The sequence below is a fragment of the Trichoplax adhaerens genome, genomic scaffold (assembly GCF_000150275.1).
Source record: "Trichoplax adhaerens TRIADscaffold_11 genomic scaffold, whole genome shotgun sequence".
Taxonomy (NCBI): Eukaryota; Metazoa; Placozoa; class Uniplacotomia; order Trichoplacea; family Trichoplacidae; genus Trichoplax; species Trichoplax adhaerens.
In genome coordinates this window covers 2,342,649-2,362,433 of record NW_002060953.1, presented here as the reverse complement: position 1 = coordinate 2,362,433, position 19,785 = coordinate 2,342,649, and the positions used below count along the sequence as shown (strand labels likewise).

The 19,785-nt window shown below is 33.8% G+C and overlaps 5 protein-coding genes across 5 annotated transcripts; 1 reads left to right on the top strand and 4 right to left on the bottom strand.

Annotated features, from left to right (window-relative positions):
- Positions 1-1,224: 1,224 nt before the first annotated feature.
- TRIADDRAFT_64198 (uncharacterized protein) lies at positions 1,225-7,968 on the bottom strand (the record flags this gene model as incomplete). Its single annotated transcript, XM_002115532.1, has 33 exons — positions 1,225-1,472; positions 1,553-1,628; positions 1,720-1,770; positions 1,866-1,955; positions 2,041-2,154; positions 2,233-2,325; positions 2,395-2,564; positions 2,647-2,749; positions 2,820-2,879; positions 2,952-3,008; positions 3,077-3,191; positions 3,281-3,345; positions 3,478-3,573; positions 3,668-3,727; positions 3,914-4,044; positions 4,129-4,179; positions 4,253-4,313; positions 4,402-4,475; positions 4,591-4,690; positions 4,781-4,859; positions 4,949-5,037; positions 5,132-5,357; positions 5,437-5,564; positions 5,650-5,721; positions 5,885-5,950; positions 6,065-6,142; positions 6,300-6,387; positions 6,429-6,576; positions 6,705-6,810; positions 6,955-7,018; positions 7,145-7,218; positions 7,413-7,456; positions 7,950-7,968. The coding sequence occupies 33 exons, from the start codon at positions 7,966-7,968 to the stop codon at positions 1,399-1,401; spliced, it is 2,922 nt and encodes a 973-aa protein (XP_002115568.1). The 3' UTR covers positions 1,225-1,398.
- Positions 7,969-10,032: 2,064 nt separating this feature from the next.
- Positions 10,033-10,422, top strand: TRIADDRAFT_17584 (uncharacterized protein; the record flags this gene model as incomplete). The annotated part of the gene is made up of 2 exons (XM_002115653.1): positions 10,033-10,104; positions 10,213-10,422. Coding segments are annotated over 2 exons (282 nt in total), but the record flags the coding sequence as incomplete, so codon positions are not given.
- Positions 10,423-12,458: 2,036 nt separating this feature from the next.
- On the bottom strand, positions 12,459-14,372 carry TRIADDRAFT_50752 (uncharacterized protein; the record flags this gene model as incomplete). The annotated part of the gene is made up of 6 exons (XM_002115531.1): positions 12,459-12,620; positions 12,964-13,093; positions 13,341-13,441; positions 13,574-13,768; positions 13,889-13,978; positions 14,292-14,372. 6 exons carry the CDS (start codon positions 14,370-14,372, stop codon positions 12,459-12,461), a joined length of 759 nt encoding a protein of 252 aa, XP_002115567.1.
- Positions 14,373-15,348: 976 nt separating this feature from the next.
- Positions 15,349-16,787, bottom strand: TRIADDRAFT_59641 (uncharacterized protein; the record flags this gene model as incomplete). Its single annotated transcript, XM_002115530.1, has 3 exons — positions 15,349-15,479; positions 15,560-15,803; positions 16,194-16,787. 3 exons carry the CDS (start codon positions 16,785-16,787, stop codon positions 15,349-15,351), a joined length of 969 nt encoding a protein of 322 aa, XP_002115566.1.
- A 1,816-nt stretch (positions 16,788-18,603) lies between these two features.
- TRIADDRAFT_50751 (uncharacterized protein) lies at positions 18,604-19,378 on the bottom strand (the record flags this gene model as incomplete). Its single annotated transcript, XM_002115529.1, has 3 exons — positions 18,604-18,722; positions 18,922-18,969; positions 19,234-19,378. 3 exons carry the CDS (start codon positions 19,376-19,378, stop codon positions 18,604-18,606), a joined length of 312 nt encoding a protein of 103 aa, XP_002115565.1.
- Positions 19,379-19,785: the final 407 nt, after the last annotated feature.

Genomic DNA, 19,785 nt, shown 5'->3' with positions numbered 1-19,785 from the left:
CAGTGTGGCCACTGCGAATCTTCCAAGTTGATATTTCGAATGACTGCAAGTCACGGCAGATCCAAGTTTCTATGCGGATGTTGTGTTTTCAAGCACAAACCATTGCTCCTCAAGTCGTTCTTAACGGCGATTGTTGTTGGCACAATTTTAGTTTCGATTAATGCTGGGAATAAAATTTTTATCGGTCAATTCCCCAACGATCTTTATTGGAAGATCCCTCTAACTTACTGCGTACCGTTCCTGGTAGCAACCTGGGGAGCACTCATTAACTCCAAAATTTCAACAGAAGTTTATCTCGGTCTTAATAGTAACAATCCAGAGACGGATCCGAATGGCAAGAAGGGTAATGTGCCAACTATTTCTACGATATAAACTGGTGCAATCCCTTCAATTTGACTGAAACAGTGGGATTTCAAGCCTGGACTAAAATGGACAGTTGCACGATACCATGCAGTACTGTACTGTACAAGCAGTCATTATTCAGACTTGGAGCGAATTGTTCCTAAAGTTTAGTCTTGTCAGTTCCATTTATTTGACTAGGTATTTAGCTGTTGGGTATCTGAAACTATCGCTGGCAGTATATTAAATTATGACTTCGAAATATACTGTACCTTGCTACTGGAACTGATTGCAACTTTTAATTATTTGATTTACAGTACTTACACTAAGTCGATATGATAAAAATAGCTTTACGTAGATAATTAATTAATCAGATTACGCAAAGTTTACTACTTTTATTCTACTAGCGATCCTCAGTTTCAGACCAGGTCTAGTTTCAGTACTTCAGATTTATTTGATAGGTAATAGTTGAATCGAAAATCTGACGTAGCTAAACTTGCTGAATTAGAGTTGCAGTATCCGCTTCCTCATTTTTCTAAGTTACAGCATGCATTTTGAGATGGAAGCTGGGTTCATAATATAAAATACTGTCTTCAGTCATGGTACATATCTGTTATCTAGACAATTTAGTATTTTGTAGCATCAACTTCTGCTAATATCCTTCATTTTGTTTATCAATACTTGCATTGTTCTCCTGCTGCGATGCACTGTTAGGTCGTTTAATTGCAGTATTTATATTCTATAAATCAATAATAGCACTGACCATTATCGACTATCTTGAGGTATCTGCTACGCAATATTGTTTATTTGACAAGAAAGCTATCATAGTTATGGGAATTGAAAAATTGTTTATTTTTATATGGCAAATACTAATCGCCTTTATTTCGAACTTAATCAATTTGTCACAGTTCGAAACTAAGCAAGGCAAATAATACAGAAATTTAATAAACAAACTTTGCTTCTACGAGCAAGTAACTTACACAAATACAAGTATAAGTTTATTGACAACCTCGATCAAAAATTAGCAGCCATTCTACGTGATGACTAAGTTCAAAAAAATTAATCTTCCTCGTATTCAAAAGGCTCAGGTGGTTCCGCTTCTTCCTCTTCGTCTATACTACGAATATTAACATCTATTGATAATGATAAGAAATGATAACACTTTTATAGCCTAATCTACAAACGCCAGAAATTTATAAAATATCAATAAAACCTGGTAAAGGTTCTAATGTTTCTTGGCTCTCGCCAGGTGTTAGATCCTTCATCATGACAATTCCTCCTTTATTACTCTATAAGATACAGGCATAATGATTTAACTCTTAAAAATTTGCAAGCATAAGAAAGTTTGCTCAATACGTCAGTCTAATGCTTAATACTTACTTTCTTTAAAGGAGCATAGCGGTCAGTTTTAGGAAATTCGATGTATTTCAACTAATGACAACATAAATTACGATCAATTTCCAAGAATGGATCGTGTAATAGGCCTCAATGTTTAAGTATCATCATGTTTAATCAATTTTTTTAACCTGTGCCGGAAGTACACGTGCTGGATTAGGTAACAACTCCCAGTCTAATTCCTTCTCTACGGGTTTAGCCTCAGTTTTCGATGGCGTATCCTAATATGTATTAAATACAATTGTTACATACGGCCAATTTTTAATCATTAACTTTTTCAACAACATTAAATAGTATTAAACATACAACTTCCATGGGTTCTTCGGTTTTTCTTTCACTTTTTATTGCACTTTTGATATCTTCTCCTCTCTTTGCTCTCGCTAAAGCCTTCGCTGTTGTCGATAAAATCGCGGTAGGTATCTAAAGAAGTTTTCCTTATAGTCAATACATCACAAAATGCAATACTGTTCCGTATGAAAGTACTTAAGTTATTCGAACCTTTCCTTTCGGCTTTTCTTTTGATGGTTGTATATAAGGGATGTAACCAAACACGGAAGGCTTACAATTGGATTTGAAATCGACTTTAAGCATCTATATTAACCGGATAAGTTAACCTGTTACTTTAGTTGTAAACCCAAAATTACGGTCTTCCACTTTTACCTGTAAGTTAGAATTTAATGCAATAACGGTAGCTGGTGTAAACGCTAAGGACAGGAAATGACAATACGGGAACCAAAACCAGAACTGACTAAAAACCAGGAGCCCAACTACAGACTCAGTTCTGACATGCCCAGATCTTGTTAGGAGAGATATCGTAGCGTTACGTCCACCTGTTTGAATGAATAAAATAGTTATAATCATAGAAATTAAAAAAAACAATACTGTTATTTTTAATTATTACTGTTGCGTAACCTGCATCAATAATGCCTTGAGCTATAATAGCACCAAACTTCGCTAAGCTATCCTCATGTTTGTCGGCAATGACTTTTGTAAAGTATTCCCTTACGGTTGGAGCCTAGTCATTTATACAAGTTATTCAACATTAACTTATTCCTATAAGACATCTGTATGTTATTTACACATACTTTAGAATTTGTGGCTTCTGTTTGCTGTATGAGAACCATCGAAATAGCAACAAGAGCTCCCTAATAAAACAACGAATCATCATTACTCACTACAGAACCAGAGACAGCCATGAAATATCAGCAAACGATTACCTGGCGAACAAAGTTTACGGAATCGTGCATCATGGGCTCAAGAATATTTACAGCCTCCTGTATTTAATTAAAAGATGCGTTGAAGCTAACATCATAATTTTTATACATTTTAGCATTTTTTGTACCTTCAAACCAGTTCCAGCACATGATATACCAAGTGCCATAGCCGCTCCATATCGAACGTGAGGATTGTAACTCTCTGCTAACAAAGACACTACGCTAGGGCATTGCTCCGGAGATCTAGATAATTTGTTAAAACATTACATAGGAGCAAGCATTGGGGGCTAAAGTTATCTAGCAACTTAATAATCTAAAAACGAACAGCTAACCTAACAAGCACAAATCCGATAGATACAACAGCAGCTCTCCGAACATCGCTGTTAACATCGCTAACCTAGAACAATAATACAGCAGAGAACATGCTAGATCAATATGTGCAGTTAGTCGATATATCAACAATTACATAACGCGGTAAACAGAATAAATAGGCAACCAACAAATTGTTACCAATAGCTACTATACTTACAGCAACCCTCAATAGCTGTCGAATTGCTTTGTTGCTCCCACTACCACAGTATGCCATACCAATAGTATACATTCCGGAGCAACGCAAATTAGAATTCTGTAATTCATGCGTTATAGTTTAATGTTTCTTTACAACGATAATTTTTGTATCTACAATACCACAGTTTTAATACTGTTACATCAAGACATACCTCATCTCCACAAAGTGTTTCAATGACGATATCAGCCTCTTCTAGACAACCGTACATAATCTGTAAAGCAATATTTCATAAGATTTGTACCGTGCATCACTAAATTACATCCAATATTTAAGCGTACAAGTGCAATCCCCAGCGCTAGGCCCCTTTCTATTTTTTCATGATCTGTTTCTTTCAAGTACTAAAAGCAAGCGTACGAAGGCGAAATTTTAATATCTTGTAATGTATTGTCTTTCAAACCATTAGGTCACAGCTAACATCATCTGACAAAATATTAATTTCTACGCAATGTACCGTTATCATCTTTTCCAGTGGTTCCGGAGATTTCCTCCCAATCAAAACTAGACCCATCGCTAACCCTGAAGCCTCACCTATTATAAATATGGCGCAGTAGTGATCCAGTTACATAGATAATGAGGGCAGTACTGATAGTACATAACATTATAAAGACTTACCTGTTACGGCTTCATCGTGAATCATACAATCGTATAAATCATCATATATATCTGTATGATAAAATCCATGACGATGAAAATTAGCAAATATAGCCGCGACCAAAATAATAAACGACATACATACCTTGATTAGCAGTGCCTAATGCAGCCAAACCGAGCGCTAGGCAAGCACCATGTCGAATTGGCTATTTATTATTAAAAATTTATGAAAGCATTACGATGTAGTAATAATTATAACAGTGATAAAAATAAGTAACTTAGGATCACTCTTACCTGACTAGCAGCTTCTTTTAGTTGATTACGAAGGTAGGAAAGGATTCCATGACCGTGATTAGCATGAATTAATCCTATAACATCAAAATACGAATTTTACCGAACAAGGTCATTATTAAGTCGGATATTACTACCATACAATTAATTTAAATTTGCTTAAAGAATGCTGAATAGTACAATGCAACCCACCCAAAGCATATAATGCTCCACCAGACTGCATTCCATTACTGGAAGTGTTATCTTTCGGTAAATAATGTGACATAAGCTTGATAGAGTTCTTTTCGTTACCCTGATAATTTTCATTTGAAATCAATGTTACAACGCCTTTAATTCCATTTCAATTACCGTAATGCTGGAAATTACAAAGAAAATACTGTACCTTATGAATAACACCTAAACTAGCTGTGGCTGTAAACTTGGCCCAATTTGCCGCACGACCCAACCAATCCAAGTTGTCTCTGATATTAAATCATATTATAAACAATTTTATATTGAATTCTGCAAGTCAATACATACGCCTGAGTTAAAAGTAGAAGCTATAGTTCACCTTAAAAATGTATCTGACATGGTACCATAATGCATGAACGCGTTCGCTATAACAGTGGCTGTGTGAGCCATTCCATTCCGTGCGTAGTCCTTTACATTTTGATACAATTACAAATTTAATCATTGAAAACACTTATAGATTATTTATTACGCAAAAAATTTATTCAATCCATTTCCATGTTACCTTAGTAATCTTAAGTATTTGCATATCGGAACGATTTTTCCGAAATAAAAATTCTGACATCAACTTTATGGTAATGTCACCTCGTAATATTTCCAAAATTTTATCCATATTGCTATGTTCAGATGACGATTGCGTCCTGTTTTCCTCATTCGAATCTGATTTTTGATTGTCTGCCTTAGACTCGTTGGTTTGTTCTGCAGAGGGACTATCCGTATTTTCGACGTTGCTACAGTTGTAGCACATAAAATTAATAATCAGCACTTTCGTTTATATTTATGCTTGAATTAATTTTGCAAAATACTTACTTTTCAACTTCCATTGTATTGTTCGCATCTAGAGTTGTTTTGAATTCTTTCAGAATTTTTGATAAGAGCTGCTGAGATGCGTTCTCAACTAAGTCAAACGCAATTTGATACGCAGACAGTACGTCATCCTAAGAATAAGTGCAAAAGTTGAACAAAATTGCAGGTACTAAGATTGTGCTCATTATAATCACAATTTTACAGTATACAAAATACCTGATTATTCGATTGGATTAACTGAGTGAGAATAGTTGATATAGACACAGGATCATCCAGATAAATTAAGCACTAGGTAGCAATAATAAGCAAACTATGATGAGTTGCTTAGCACATCTTACAGTTATTAGACTACTTCACAGGTTCGATGATTGTCACTTAGAATAGAAGCATATCTATACAGTTCTTACGAAGATACCAGTTACTAGCATTACTGCAGGATTTAAATATTTACCTGACACACGCTTAAGTAGTCGATCTTCGATGCTTGATTGTATAATCTCACAATCACTCTCAAAGCCTATTAGAACATGAAAAAAGTGGCTCAAATTAATTTCAAGTTCTCTACTAGTATTGTTTATCAGCACTTTCATAAGTAATCATGCTGCAGTCATTCACGTAAAATATCGAGTACCTCATTTCTAAACTGTCTATTTTCCAATACTGACATACAAATTTTAAAAGAGTATGCCAACATTTCTTCTACATTGTTCTGAATATATCAAAAGGATATGAAGAAATGAAGTTAACCTATTTTGGTAATGTTATCTCATTCGAAAATGATAATGATTAGCGTATTTATAGTTATACTTTCAAATTGGTTTATATCATAGAATTATGTATTAATAGCAGTAGGTGATTAAACATACAGATGAGGTTATAGCTTTTTCAAATACATCAATACGCCGAGCTTCAATAGCAATGCCAACCGCCTGGTTTACAAAGAGCTCATTAATACTGGGTGGTCATTTTAAAATGCTGGTAAACCGAATTTAAACTTTGAAGAACTAGCCTGCTTAAATTTCCCTTCTTTAAAACTTCTGGCAAACATTCTATTAACTAAGTCCTCCAAGTTAGGGTCTATTGTAATATCTTCGCTCGCCATTATCTTCACTCTTAAACCAATATAATGATCGATGCATTTGGCTAGGAGAATAGAGCAAGTTATTTCATTAGTAAAAAATTAAAATAGGTGACATACTACAACATCAATACCATCTTAATTATCAGATTATTAACATATTACTAGTAGTGAAGCATAGACTCTATCTTACATATCGTAGTATCAACATATTCGGATATAGCATTAACATCGAAAAGCGGTCCAGCACCCAAGGCGAAAGTCAATGAATCCTCATATGATCCAAGATGATAGTACACCTATCAATTTGAGCATGTTATCATTAAAACCATATCATAGGTAATTTATTTAATACTGATCACAAGTTGATAGCTTCCTTTGTCAATACGAGTAAAGAGAGTTGTGACAAACGTATTTCAGAATTTTACAAGCAAACAGCGTACCTTGGACGCAACAAGTGCCGACAATTGTCTATATTCGAATCCAGCGTCTTCATATAATACCTCACTATTATGTATTAGTTCAAGTAGAACGATAAAAAGAGATTACTGTATTTAACTTTAAGTTAAAGTTCTCTTATGGATGAAGTGAATTTTGACGGCAAAATAGAACAATTGAACATTTTGTACATACATCTTTTCAATGGAATCTGCAATTTCTGCCCAAAAATCGTCGACAACGTCATTTAATTTACTCAAAGCAAAATTCTATAGAAACAATCATCAAATAGCTAAGGTTAACAATCTATAAGTCATCCTAGAACTTAGCCGCTCACGATGCTACTTATTCATCTATGGTGTATCGTTGTACGTCAGTTATCACTTTGATGGAATTAACTACGACATATTACAGCTGTAGAATAAGACAATTTTTTGCTATTCAGTAGACATCGACGACTAACCTTTAATTGCGTATCCTCTTCTTCTAATAGGGAAATAATTCCAGCTACAAAAAAGAAATTATAAACAAAATTTGAATTACAAATTGTTAATACAGGAAATCGGATAGTAAAACAGCCAAGATGGATCGACTTTCAACGCTACCCTCAGTCACTCGAAGCCAAAAGTCGTACAGACTGTCACTCGTATCGTCTACTCTACAATGACTATACTGAGTCACTCGGACTCATTCTACTTTGACTTCCTCCTATTATCATGATCATCCTTTACCTAAGAAGCTAATCCAACTTTTAAAACATTTATTTTATTGACGATTGAAGAATAACTGGAAGCTAGTCTACCCTGTTAAAAGTAAAAGTCGTCGATTGATGGATTGGCTAATGGCCACGTCTGTGATGACTCAGAGTGAAGTCAGCGAGAATCATTGAAGCACGATAGAACTCGTACCGTACTGTAGAACTGCTTAGCGTATCTCATCTACTTTATCGCGCTAACCATCATCCATTTTTACTTTTAGTTTACAAGCAGAATGGACATACCTGCTGATGTTAGGGTCATGATTATCAAGCTTGAAGAGATTTCTTGACCAGTCAGAGAAAATGGATGGCGGATGGAAAGGAGACTTCCAGTCAATGAACTCAAGCTACCGTTGCGGATTGCACAATAGAAGAAAAGCCAACCGCAGTGGGAAAATTTGCAGGGCAAACTCGCAAAGGTTCTCCAGTACAGTACCGTCAGTAGGGAGACCGCCGTGTTGCTTCAGCACCGTTGAATGTATAGTTACAGTCCGCTTTGGTTTGCACGATTTGATGTGCTATGGTTAGCATACTGTATGTACAGTGTACAGTATGCTACGACTAGAGACTACACTACAGTGTACTGTAAACTGCGTGATTTTGCTATACTGTACTGTATCAAACCATGAAGTTCATGAACAGCTGTATTGTACTGTACTGTACAGTGTACAGTGTACAGTCATAGAGTTACAGTACTGTGCACTGTACAGTACTGTACAGTACTGTACAGTCTTAGAGTTACAGTACTGCACAGTGAGTAGAGTTTTTCTTTTTTTTTTTCCGAAAACTGCACCATAGTACTGTACAGTGTACATACTGTATGTACAGTACTGCACAATGTACAGTACCTTACATGGGCCACTGTAGTAAAATCTTGCTGGTAAGACTAGAAAGATTTTGTACTTCATAGTACTGTCATGTTCAGTACTGTACTGTACTGTACTGCACACACACTGAACACAGTAGGGTAGCGAACTGTACTGTACACTGTACAGTACACAGTAGACATTGGACCATGTCAAATGTCGATCAGCTCCTAGATCCATCAGCCTGATCAGCTTCGATAGGTTTTACTGCAGGCTAGATAACATGCCCTGATTTGCCTCTAACCAGCTCTGAATGAACGGAAACGTATCTACGATATTTCTTGATAAATTGCGGAAAATGAAGGACTACTATGGTACAGCGGTGTCGAAGATTGTCTTATCCTCCTCAACACCAAAGAAGTAGAATCATTGCCTTCTGTAGATACAGTATAACTTGGAAAAAATTGGACATGATATGCAACGACTGTAAAGATTGGTCTACGCATTATAGTCTTTGAAGGAACGAAAGGAATACTGTACCATCGAAATATTCACGAAAGACGAGTATACCGTATACCTATTCGCCACTAGTTTATGAATAATCATATCCTACCCATGATGTCTTTACCTTACTGTACTGCGCTCTAGTCTTACTGGACTGCAATGTCCACTTGTACAATGTACAGTACTCTATTACTGCAATAACGGATTCGTTACTATGACGACAAGTGATGCGAATGCAGTACAGTGCTGCGATAGAGTATCCTGTGTACAGTGTACATCGCAACAGCAAGAGAATTTACTATGCTAAATGCTATTTTCGACTTAACCAGAAAACTGTAAAACACGACCGACATCAAATCCATATGATTAAATGTATAATTATAGGCTGCACTATATCATCATAGTACAACCCCTGCATTATTACTTTGTTGATTCTTTAAGGGAATAATTAGGATACGATAGAATTAACTGGTAGCGGATAACTCAAGGCCTCAATAAATAGAATTAGTTCAATGCGGACTGGGTCCAGCTGATAGTTGATCAATGAAATAAAAATAAATAATTAAAACCCGTTTCTGCAAGAAGGTTTCTTAGTATTTCCACTTCTAACAAAAATCATCTTTCTCCAAGATTTGATTCTGACCAGTTAAGGTACTATTATCTTGTATTTTCAAGGTTTGCTGAAAGAACTGAAACACCAATTGCTGTAGGTACGGATGACGATCAATCAATATTGTAAACGATTTTCTTTGCAATTATCGCCTACTTTATGCTAAACCAATAAATATTATTCTCATAGTATGGCAGCTTTACAAGAAGAAGCTCATTCTCTTATCAATCAAATTATTGCCTCAGCTTATAAAGAATTAGAACGTGAATTTAGAAGTACCCCTTCTCCAAACTTTAAATTAGATGATGTGGAATCAACTATTTCTAGTGAAAGTCGTGCAACATATCAAGATTTTGAGCCTGCAGTAACATTACCCAACAATAACACTTTCATCGAGAAGGGACCTAATATATCATGGGCTACTTGCAACGACTTTACTATTGAAAAAGGAAAAGATCAAATAAACGAATACATTAAGGTTAAGGAGATTCATAATAAACTATAAGTGTGTGTGTGTGTTTGTGTGTATCTGTGCTTGAAAAAAGATATACATTACTATAGCAGTTTGCTTTAACCTATTTAACAGACATGGCAATACGAAAGTAATTGGCTATACTGCATTGATTTCTTGAAAGAAGATGATCACCCTTATAATAAATTATACCGATATCGCGTCTTATGGAGTATACCTACAAGGCGAAAACCCATCCCTAGAGCTACTGCTGCTGTTTATTTTACGATATGCCTAAGCGAAATAAAGCCTAAAGTGAGTTATGATGTTATACAGTACTATCCCTACAAGCCAAATTAAGAGATAGTATTTACAATTAAATAAAAACTGGAGTATTATATATTTATCAAACTATATTGACGTGCTTTTTAGGATCTGCCAGTGGAAGTCTTCTTCGTATTTGAGACTCATAAATTGGTGCACCGGTAAGTTTACAATGATAATGTCTACATAAATTAAGTACAGTACAATTTCATCTCCAGCTATATCTTTGTTTTTGTTTATGAACTGTAAATACGAGTATAGTAGTATAAATCGAGGGGCAATTGATCATATAAACGATTGTTTACTTCATCAAAATTTTAATATTCTTTGTTAGTAACTGTGATAATAAATTATGCCATTAAACTCTTGTAGGCCTGGCCAAGTGTTCTTTCGAGAAAAATGGCTAAAAGATATTATTTCCAGCAAGCTAATTTTATCGGAACAAATCAAATTTTAAATTATTCATCATTATGAAAGATTTTACGGTTTCAATGGAATCTTAACTTCTTGCAATTTACGAGTATCTTAATACATAGTATCGTAATTTCTGATATCCTAAAATTTTCTTCTGACGAAAGGCAAGACAATATTGCATAGTTCATACGTGTAAATATTTACGTTTACTGTAATGAGATAAACTAAACTTTAACTTTTCAATATATTAATCATAAAGAATATGTTCTATGCAAGTTTTTGTGAGAATCTTTATCTGCAAGAATTCTGAGTCAAACATCATATATTTCAAGCTATGGTCAGATCTATAAAACTCGTCATTAGAAATCGCGACCAGTTAATCTTTACATATTGTACTTGTTCATTATGTAGCATTATAAGTAATTATTGTTATATGGTAGATAATTATTGATTAAATGAATACATCGACGGAAAGCTGATAGCTTCACTCGCAGGTATCCTTATTACAATTTCTGAATATCATAAGACAAACTAATAAACTTCTGTTTTAGCACGATTATTGGATGCATGTTTTGATGAAATTTACTGGCTCTCTTTTATTAAGACCGTGAATATCGCAGTTTGAATGTATTGTATTTACTTATTTAGGATCAACGCAATTTGTTAGATATAGTATAAGCGTAAAAAGCCCATATCTTTTTAAGTTGCATTTAAATTCAACTTCGTAAAATTCTTTTGTTGCTAACTATGCAGATATAAGTTACGAAATTTATTTCTGCTAGGAATTATCCTTCAAGCAGATTAATACAATTGTTCTTTACTTATGCTTTTATTTTCTTAGAATAATGATAACAGTAGCTATTACCAATACTTAAAAGCAAAGCACAAGTATATTTTAAACACATCATGCTAATTGCAATGGATATAATACCAATATATCATTCCAGGATTATGGTATCATTTCAACGCCGGTAATGGCACCTACTGATGTATTTAGCAATTATATCGTAAGCACTATCCAAGTTAACATGCAAATAAACTCTAAACATTCAAAATTTTAAATGGAAGAATAAACCGATTCTTAATACAATTACACAAGTAATATATTTACTCTTAGTCTCTATTGTTCCGATCCACAATCACAGAAAGTATTGTAACGTGCTAACTGTTGCTTGACCATGAATATTAACTAAAGCTATTTAGAGCAGGGTAAAAACTTAATGAGTTCAAAGGTAAATGATAATATAATGTACATAATGAGATTTAATATGAAATAGAAAATTGTAAATAAAGTAATCTAGGTTACAGGATTAATCAATTAATGTAATTAATTGGACGATAAACTGAATATGCTCAAATCCCCGGAGTTAAACTTAACTTAATAATTTGTTTTGCAGCAAGCTACTTAATTTATATTGTCAGTATAGTGCTATTCATTACACAAAGAAGCATTCATTAGCTGATAGCTATATAGATATCCAAGAAAGTTTGTCTTGAATTCTAGTGGCTTTAGAGAGTAGCAATCTTAAAAAGATGGAATGTCCAAGTCAGCCTAATTTTTTGGTAAATTAAACAGTACTACCATCGAAGAACGAGAATTTAATTTTTGATTCTGATTAAAATCACTACTATCAATCTTGTTTCTAGCAACTCTGAATTAGTTCATCGATGGTCTGCTGTAACTTTGCGAATGTTGGACGATCTTCCGGCTTTCTTTTCCAACACGTGTTCATGATATTACAAATATCAGTTGGACAGCCACGAGGTAAAATTAATCTTTTTTCAGCAATTAAATAATCCATGATCTATTATTAGTCGTTAAGTTAGCAGAATAAAAAAGTAAACATCCGTCATTATGACTGATAATAATTTACCAGATCTATTTTTCAGAGATTACAATATTAACATATTCTACCATGAGATATATAAAACTAAACAATCGTATATACAGATTTATGCGTAGAAGATTCTAAGTAATCTACATTATCAATATTCTGCAATGCTTATTCTTACAATATCCAAAATTATACTTGATTTATATTCATAAATCCGAAAATTGCCTGTTGTATAGTTGCTAACTTATCAAAAGTTTATAATAGATTTATATTAAAGCAGTTTACTGTGCAAGTTGAATAATGATACCATTACCTCACGCACAGATGGTATATCTTTGTATGGTTGTTGCCCATCACTAAATACTTCCCATAGCAAAACACCAAAACTCCAAACATCGCTCTTACTTGTGTATACTTTGTCAAATAAAGATTCAAAAGCATACCTAAAAGAAATGAAGAATGCGGATATTAATTTATACATGTTGATATCTGAAACAAAAAAGAAGTAATTATAGTCATCGTCTGTTAGTGTAACAATTTTAACAACATACTATGCTGCTCTGTCTAAGCTAAATTAGACTTGTAAATTACATGCGCATAGAGATCATCCTAACATTAGCTAAGGTAATTTCAAAATCTAATTAACAATCAACTTTGATGACTGTCGAAAATGTGGTACTATTTACTGACCATCGAATTGGAAATAATCTATTTGCGTCTTCTTTGGCATCAGACGGGTTGTTGATATATCTATCAGTTGTACTTGCTAATCCAAAATCAGTGATTTTAACCTATTCACAGTACATATTTTCATTTAAATATATTAAACCTATCCTACAGTTTAAGTTCGCAGAAAATGAGCGTACTATGAATATTGTGTTTTTGCTAATGCCCTCATTTGATGAGAAATATCAAATGCTTACTACAGTTTCAGATTGCATGAGAATATTTCTTGCAGCTAAATCACCGTGAACAATATTTTTACTCTGAACATAAGCCATTCCTGCTGCTATTTGCTTTGCCCAGCCTAACTTAATTTCTAATGCGATGGTTATTGACTTTTCAGCACAGCTTCGAACATGATCAATCAACGATCCCATAACCACTAATTCTTGAATCTAAAATAGATTTACATTGTATTTAGAGGTGATTACTTTTACTTACAAATTGTGCAATCTGTAAATAGAGCAAAGCCGTACTTAATTTAGCTAATTATTCTTTTAATACTTTCAACTTACTAAAACGAGTGGCTGTATGGACATACCCAACAAGCGAACGATATTCGGATGATTTAAATTTAGCATAATGTTTGCTTCTTTTAATATATCCTAATATTGATTAAAAGGTATTATTATACCGTATAGTATCGAATTTATTTCCAATTAGGTAGATTTTATTGTTTTAAATGTCTTTGATTGACAGGTAAATTAGATTTACTAATCAAATCAGTTTACTAAATCGACTAGCTGTAATTAGTATGCTTACACTAGAAATGTTTGTATCTAAATCGTTCGAAAATTGTTTCATGGCAACCTTTATCTGTTTAAAGTATTGCACCAATTTAGAATGTTAGCGGCAATAATTCCATTTTCTGAATGTTAAATAACGCAAATTATACAGTAATTACGATATTTTACTTACTTTTTTCCCGTCGCCCTGATGCCAGTAAGCGGAGTATACGGTACCATACTGACCCGATCCAAGTTCGCCAAGTTTTTCCATGTCTTTGTAATTGATTAGATGAGCTGTAGATGAAGTAGGCTTTACCTAATTACGGAATAAAGACAATTGCTTAAGGGTGAGAGAAATATATGTTGCAACGTTTAGGTACAAAGGTACAGAGCAAAATGTACTAATCCTGAGGTACTAATTCAATCAAAAAGTGTGTAAGGGATATCTGGTTTGCGTAGCATCTATACTAGCACAGACTGTTATTGGATAAATTTAATGCATCAAATGTCTATCAATTAGATATATTTATAATTAAAAACCGTTAGTTTTGTTTGGATTCATAAAGTGATATTTCGTGCATACATATATTCATTGAATCTCATTACGATATCTGGATTTTATTATAACAGAAGGAAATCTCAAAATCCGATTATTGACTCTAATTATGTAATGAGTTAACATACATTATTAGATAAATTATTTTTCAGCTTAAGCGGTAAGGTATCATCCTTCCATTTCTTATAGTAATCGATCATATTAGATAAATAGCTAAACACTGGCCCATCGCGAATGGAGTATCCGTTGCCCTGCTAACAAAAAATATTTCCATAATTAGCTGTGATAAAGGACTGTATTAGTAAGTAAAATAATTTAATTAATTAATGATATTTCTTAGATATTTCATACTAAGACACTGACTACTTGATATTACACATTCGAACTTGTGAAAAGAAACATATACCGTTAAAGTTATCGGATATGAAACTATATGTGTGCCATCGCATAAAAGCAATAAGAAAGGATTGGCCGTATCAGCAACTTTAATTACGATGAAAAGTCCTTCTGTGTTTCCGTAGTCACGTATGAGGCCTTTAGCTTGCTTTATTAATAAAAATTTTCATGAAAATTAAATAATATGCGAAACACAGTATTGTACTAATATCTCATGGTTACAAAAAATTGGATAAAATAATTTATTATAAAATTATTACGGCAATATCTACTACAATTATTCACTAGTAGCTAATTACTCTAATTTAGTACATATTCTTGCATGATCAGTTAACTGATTGAATCGTAAAAATTTTACTTCATCAGAAATGTCCTGGTGCAACCAATCGCCATCCATAGTTCCAGTTTCCCTCTTACTTTCCCGGTCTACCGACAATTATTATTAATTCAATAACTTTTTTTCGCATTAAAATTTTTACGTAGTTATAATAATGTAAGACATTTACCTAGGATATTGCAACATTCTTCTCGATTCCAGAATCTCGCAATATCTAAAGGAGTTTTATTATCATATGAAGTAGCCAGTAATGGAGCTCCTCTATCCAATAATAGTTGTAAGCAATTGTGATATCCTCTCATTGCTACTTCATGAAGTGCATATCTTCCAGTAACAGGACTACGTTGGGCCAAGTTGGCTCCATCATTTAATAATTTCTGGCATATAGTCGTATGACCAACAGTTGCGGCATACTATAGTAAGATATAGAGTATACGAGTATGTTCGCATCAGAGCTAATACTATTAACAGTCATGACACGTAATCTAGTAATCTACCCGATGTCACTGTAACGAATTCAGCTAATTATAGTAGTTATAGGTTATAAACCCATACACTACAATCGTGTAGACAAATGCGATTACTGGGTTAGTAAGTAATTTAGTTCATAATAACGATTTTGTACAACTATAAATTAACTAATAAACTTCATTTATTATTTACAGTATAGAACAGTCAGAATTCTCTATCCCGTTTAGTTAACTATGTAGGCCACGTTATATGGAAGAAAATAAGCGAATAAGTAGACCTATTCACATATTTATTTTAAATGGTTTTACTTAATTTTATAGCATTAATTTTACCATTAACGGCGTATATCCTCTGATGTCTACGGCATCAACGTCGGCTTTGGCTTTCAATAGTTCAATGACGACATTTTCATGACAGCACAGACAGGCTACATGTAAGGGTGTACATTGCATGGCATTTCTAATGTTAACACAGTTCGGATTTAAACTGACTAACTCTTGAATTGTAGTTAAATCGCCAGCAAATGCTGCCACATGGATCTTATCAATAAGTGTTTCCGGATAAGCTGGTGGTTGCTGTAGTCTTGGCATCGGATTACTAATAACTGAAAAGCCTAAAGTACAAGGCAAACCTTCATTGGAGCGGGTATAGAACGAGATTAATTGACTGATATTGGGAAAGAGTGGGCCACCTTCGATGCTGTAAAACGGTTGATAAATTGGGCCGTGCCATAAAATTAAATAATGAGCTATAGATTGTTTTAGCGGACTTTTTAGCGATAGAGCGTAATTTGGTTTGTCCGTACTACTTCGTATTAAAAAAGTACCAACTTCATAGATAGATTTTCTAAGTTCTTCTTCTGCATTCTTTCGGCCGATATTGCCGTGATAGCAATCGGTTCTTGTTAGCTGGCGTCTAACACTCATATTACGCGTAAATTTTCTATAAAATGTAAATGGAATATGGAAATAATCTCTCCTGATAAGTTAATATAAATCTTTTTCAGCGGTATAGAAAATAAAATTGAGAGGATTTGCACTTGTACAACGTTACGGTAATAGTTTGATCATCTGTTAAATTGCCTACGGTATACTATACACTATATCACCACCCAATTCGACTGGGTTTATTCAATTGTTATTCTATTATAACTTAACAATACAAATAGTTATATCCTCCCTTAAAATTGAAACAATATGATGTAATAGTTAGTTAATGTAGTAGCAGAGCCTGTGATCGAAACTTCCGTTTGAGTTTTTTAATCTGTTATACTCGTATATCGATTTAAGACGGTAACGAGTAGTGTTCTAAGCATCACACTTGTTGAATGCATCCACTACCAGCATAATTAATTACAATCAATTATATTATGCCTGATATACAGTACTGTATTGCATGGCTTTTGCACGTTAGTAATTATAGTATTACTACTTTGGTGTTGTACAGGTCATGGTAGGGTCAGGTTTTATTCATTTTAACATAAGTGCTTGTATGAGTAATTGCCAATGCTTTACTAGGACAACCCAGAATAATTTCAGTTAAGTGGTGTTATTAACGTTTTCATTGAGTAATGGATGAGACAGCAGTAATTCACAGATGTAAGCAATACTAAGTTTTTTTTTATGCTGTATTGATCTGAACATAGAAATACTGTTTATTTTCGAGTACTCTATAATGTATATGCCATTTGCGATCTCTGCATGTTGAAGCACATACACGAAATTAGATTTTACTGGTAGATTCATTTCTAATATTTCATATCATATTCAATAATGAATACATTTGATTCTTAAGAATCAGTTATTGCTAGAATTACACTTAACATTACAAAATAATTGTATTCCTCAAGTCAGGAGACAGATGAAGGTTGAGACTTCATTATAATATTCCGATTTTCGTTCCAATTGCATCTAACCTAGTCAAATTGAGTATGACCACTTACGCAGATTTTAGCAGTTTAGGTTACGAGCGGACATACTAAAGGAATTACATATAAATTTGTAGAAAGGCAGCTCATTTGATGTTAAATGAGCAGGGCCATGTCATAAACTTTGAACTAAAGAACTAAACATTATTCTTTTTATTTAAGAATCTCCAAATCGTAATGTTAATACAGAAACATCATCAATATTAAAGGATTTATGGACAGACAGCTTTACTGCGAGAAATTTAATGTGGATAGCAGTAGCTTTTATGCCAATGTACTACTTCTCGTTACCATAAATTATGCACTTTTTAGATAGTAATATACAGTAATAGATACCGAACACAGACAATAATTCAATCAATTGATAACAAGGTAATTCAATAGTTTATACCAATCAAACATTAAAGTATGTTCCTTTAACCTTTTAGAATAATAATTATACGAAAAAATATGCTTATTGATTAGTTATGAAATCTAAAATTGATGTTGAGCTTTTAGGTTTCAATTCCCATTTCGGATTGGCATAGTTACTACGAGTGTATTTTAACCATCCAAGCTTAACTTAAAAACTCTGTTATTCAGTATCGTAGAACTTTGATCGCGGTAATAGCTCAACCTGTATCTCTTCTTAATGTTAAATGGAGTAATTTTATAAGATGATGCTAATTGTATTATAGTTAAAATATTCATAGATTTCAAAATTTGGGTATGAAAGTAGGCTAATTTATCCTGCTTTGATATAACTTTAGTGTAGATTAATTTGATAAATTGATTCCTAAATCAATGAGAGATAATACAATGTTAATAGTCATTCGTCATCGACCAATTCTTTGGACAATCCATTCACGTTGACATAACGGACAACGGTTGCTTTTATTTAACCAGGAGGCAATACAGCATCGATGAAAGGAATGATTGCATTCACCCCAAACAACTAGATTTTAGTAACCAAATAGATTAAATCAGTTGAAAATTACAATTGCGTAGTGGGGAACCTACTTATTTTTTTAGTTTTCAAATCTATTATCACTACGAGCGAAAGCAGAACTGTAAAATTTCGAAACTGTGTAGGTATTGCTTCTACGTTTAATATTAACTAATCAAAGAGAAGTCCATCATGGATAACAATTTACCGACACAATCTTCTGTTTTAATTTCGTTTTGGCACTTCATGCATGCATCTGTTATTAAAGATCAATCATTATCGGTTAGCCCAAATTATCAACTTCCATATGGCTGTAGCAAATCAATTAGCTATAGAGCAAAATGAAGTCTTTCTACCCTTCCTGCTGACAAGTTGCATAGGACTTGTCCTACCTTACCATCGTTGTACGTGAATAGTCAACACAATCGCAGGTTCCTACTCACGCCAACGCTTCATTACTCCTTTCATATGAATTACAGTTGATTGATCCTAAGTTTTTTATCGACTATTCCTCTCATACCTACTAACAGTAATTTGCAAATAGCACATGTATCGCAAGTAACATCCCATGACCACAACGCCACGGCATTCCACTTTTTAATTGTAAACAAACTTTCTTCCTTAGGTGCAGGCTTTGAGCTTTTCGAGGTACTCGATTTTTCCATCACTTAACCTTCTGTTAATGGGCTTTACCACATGAATACTTAACCATCTTTCCATTTATCAACTTCAAACACACTGCACTCGTACGCTTACTGTACTGTATATATAACGATATATACTTGTATGTTTATGTAGTAATATCCTAAGGTTGTTCAGCAATTAATAATAATTTCTAATTTCTATCTAGATGGCAAACTTCTTCTTACCCGTCGCCGGATTCATTTCCAGGGTCCCGACTACCGTAATGCATTGGACTACTGTACAGTACCGTACTGTATTGTACTGTACAATGTACTGTGAAAAATCTCGATGACTTTGACCAGAAATGAGTCGATCTGATTCGGAGCGTACAGTACAGTGCACTGTACACTGAGTATACTGTACAGTACAGTACAGTACGGTACACTGT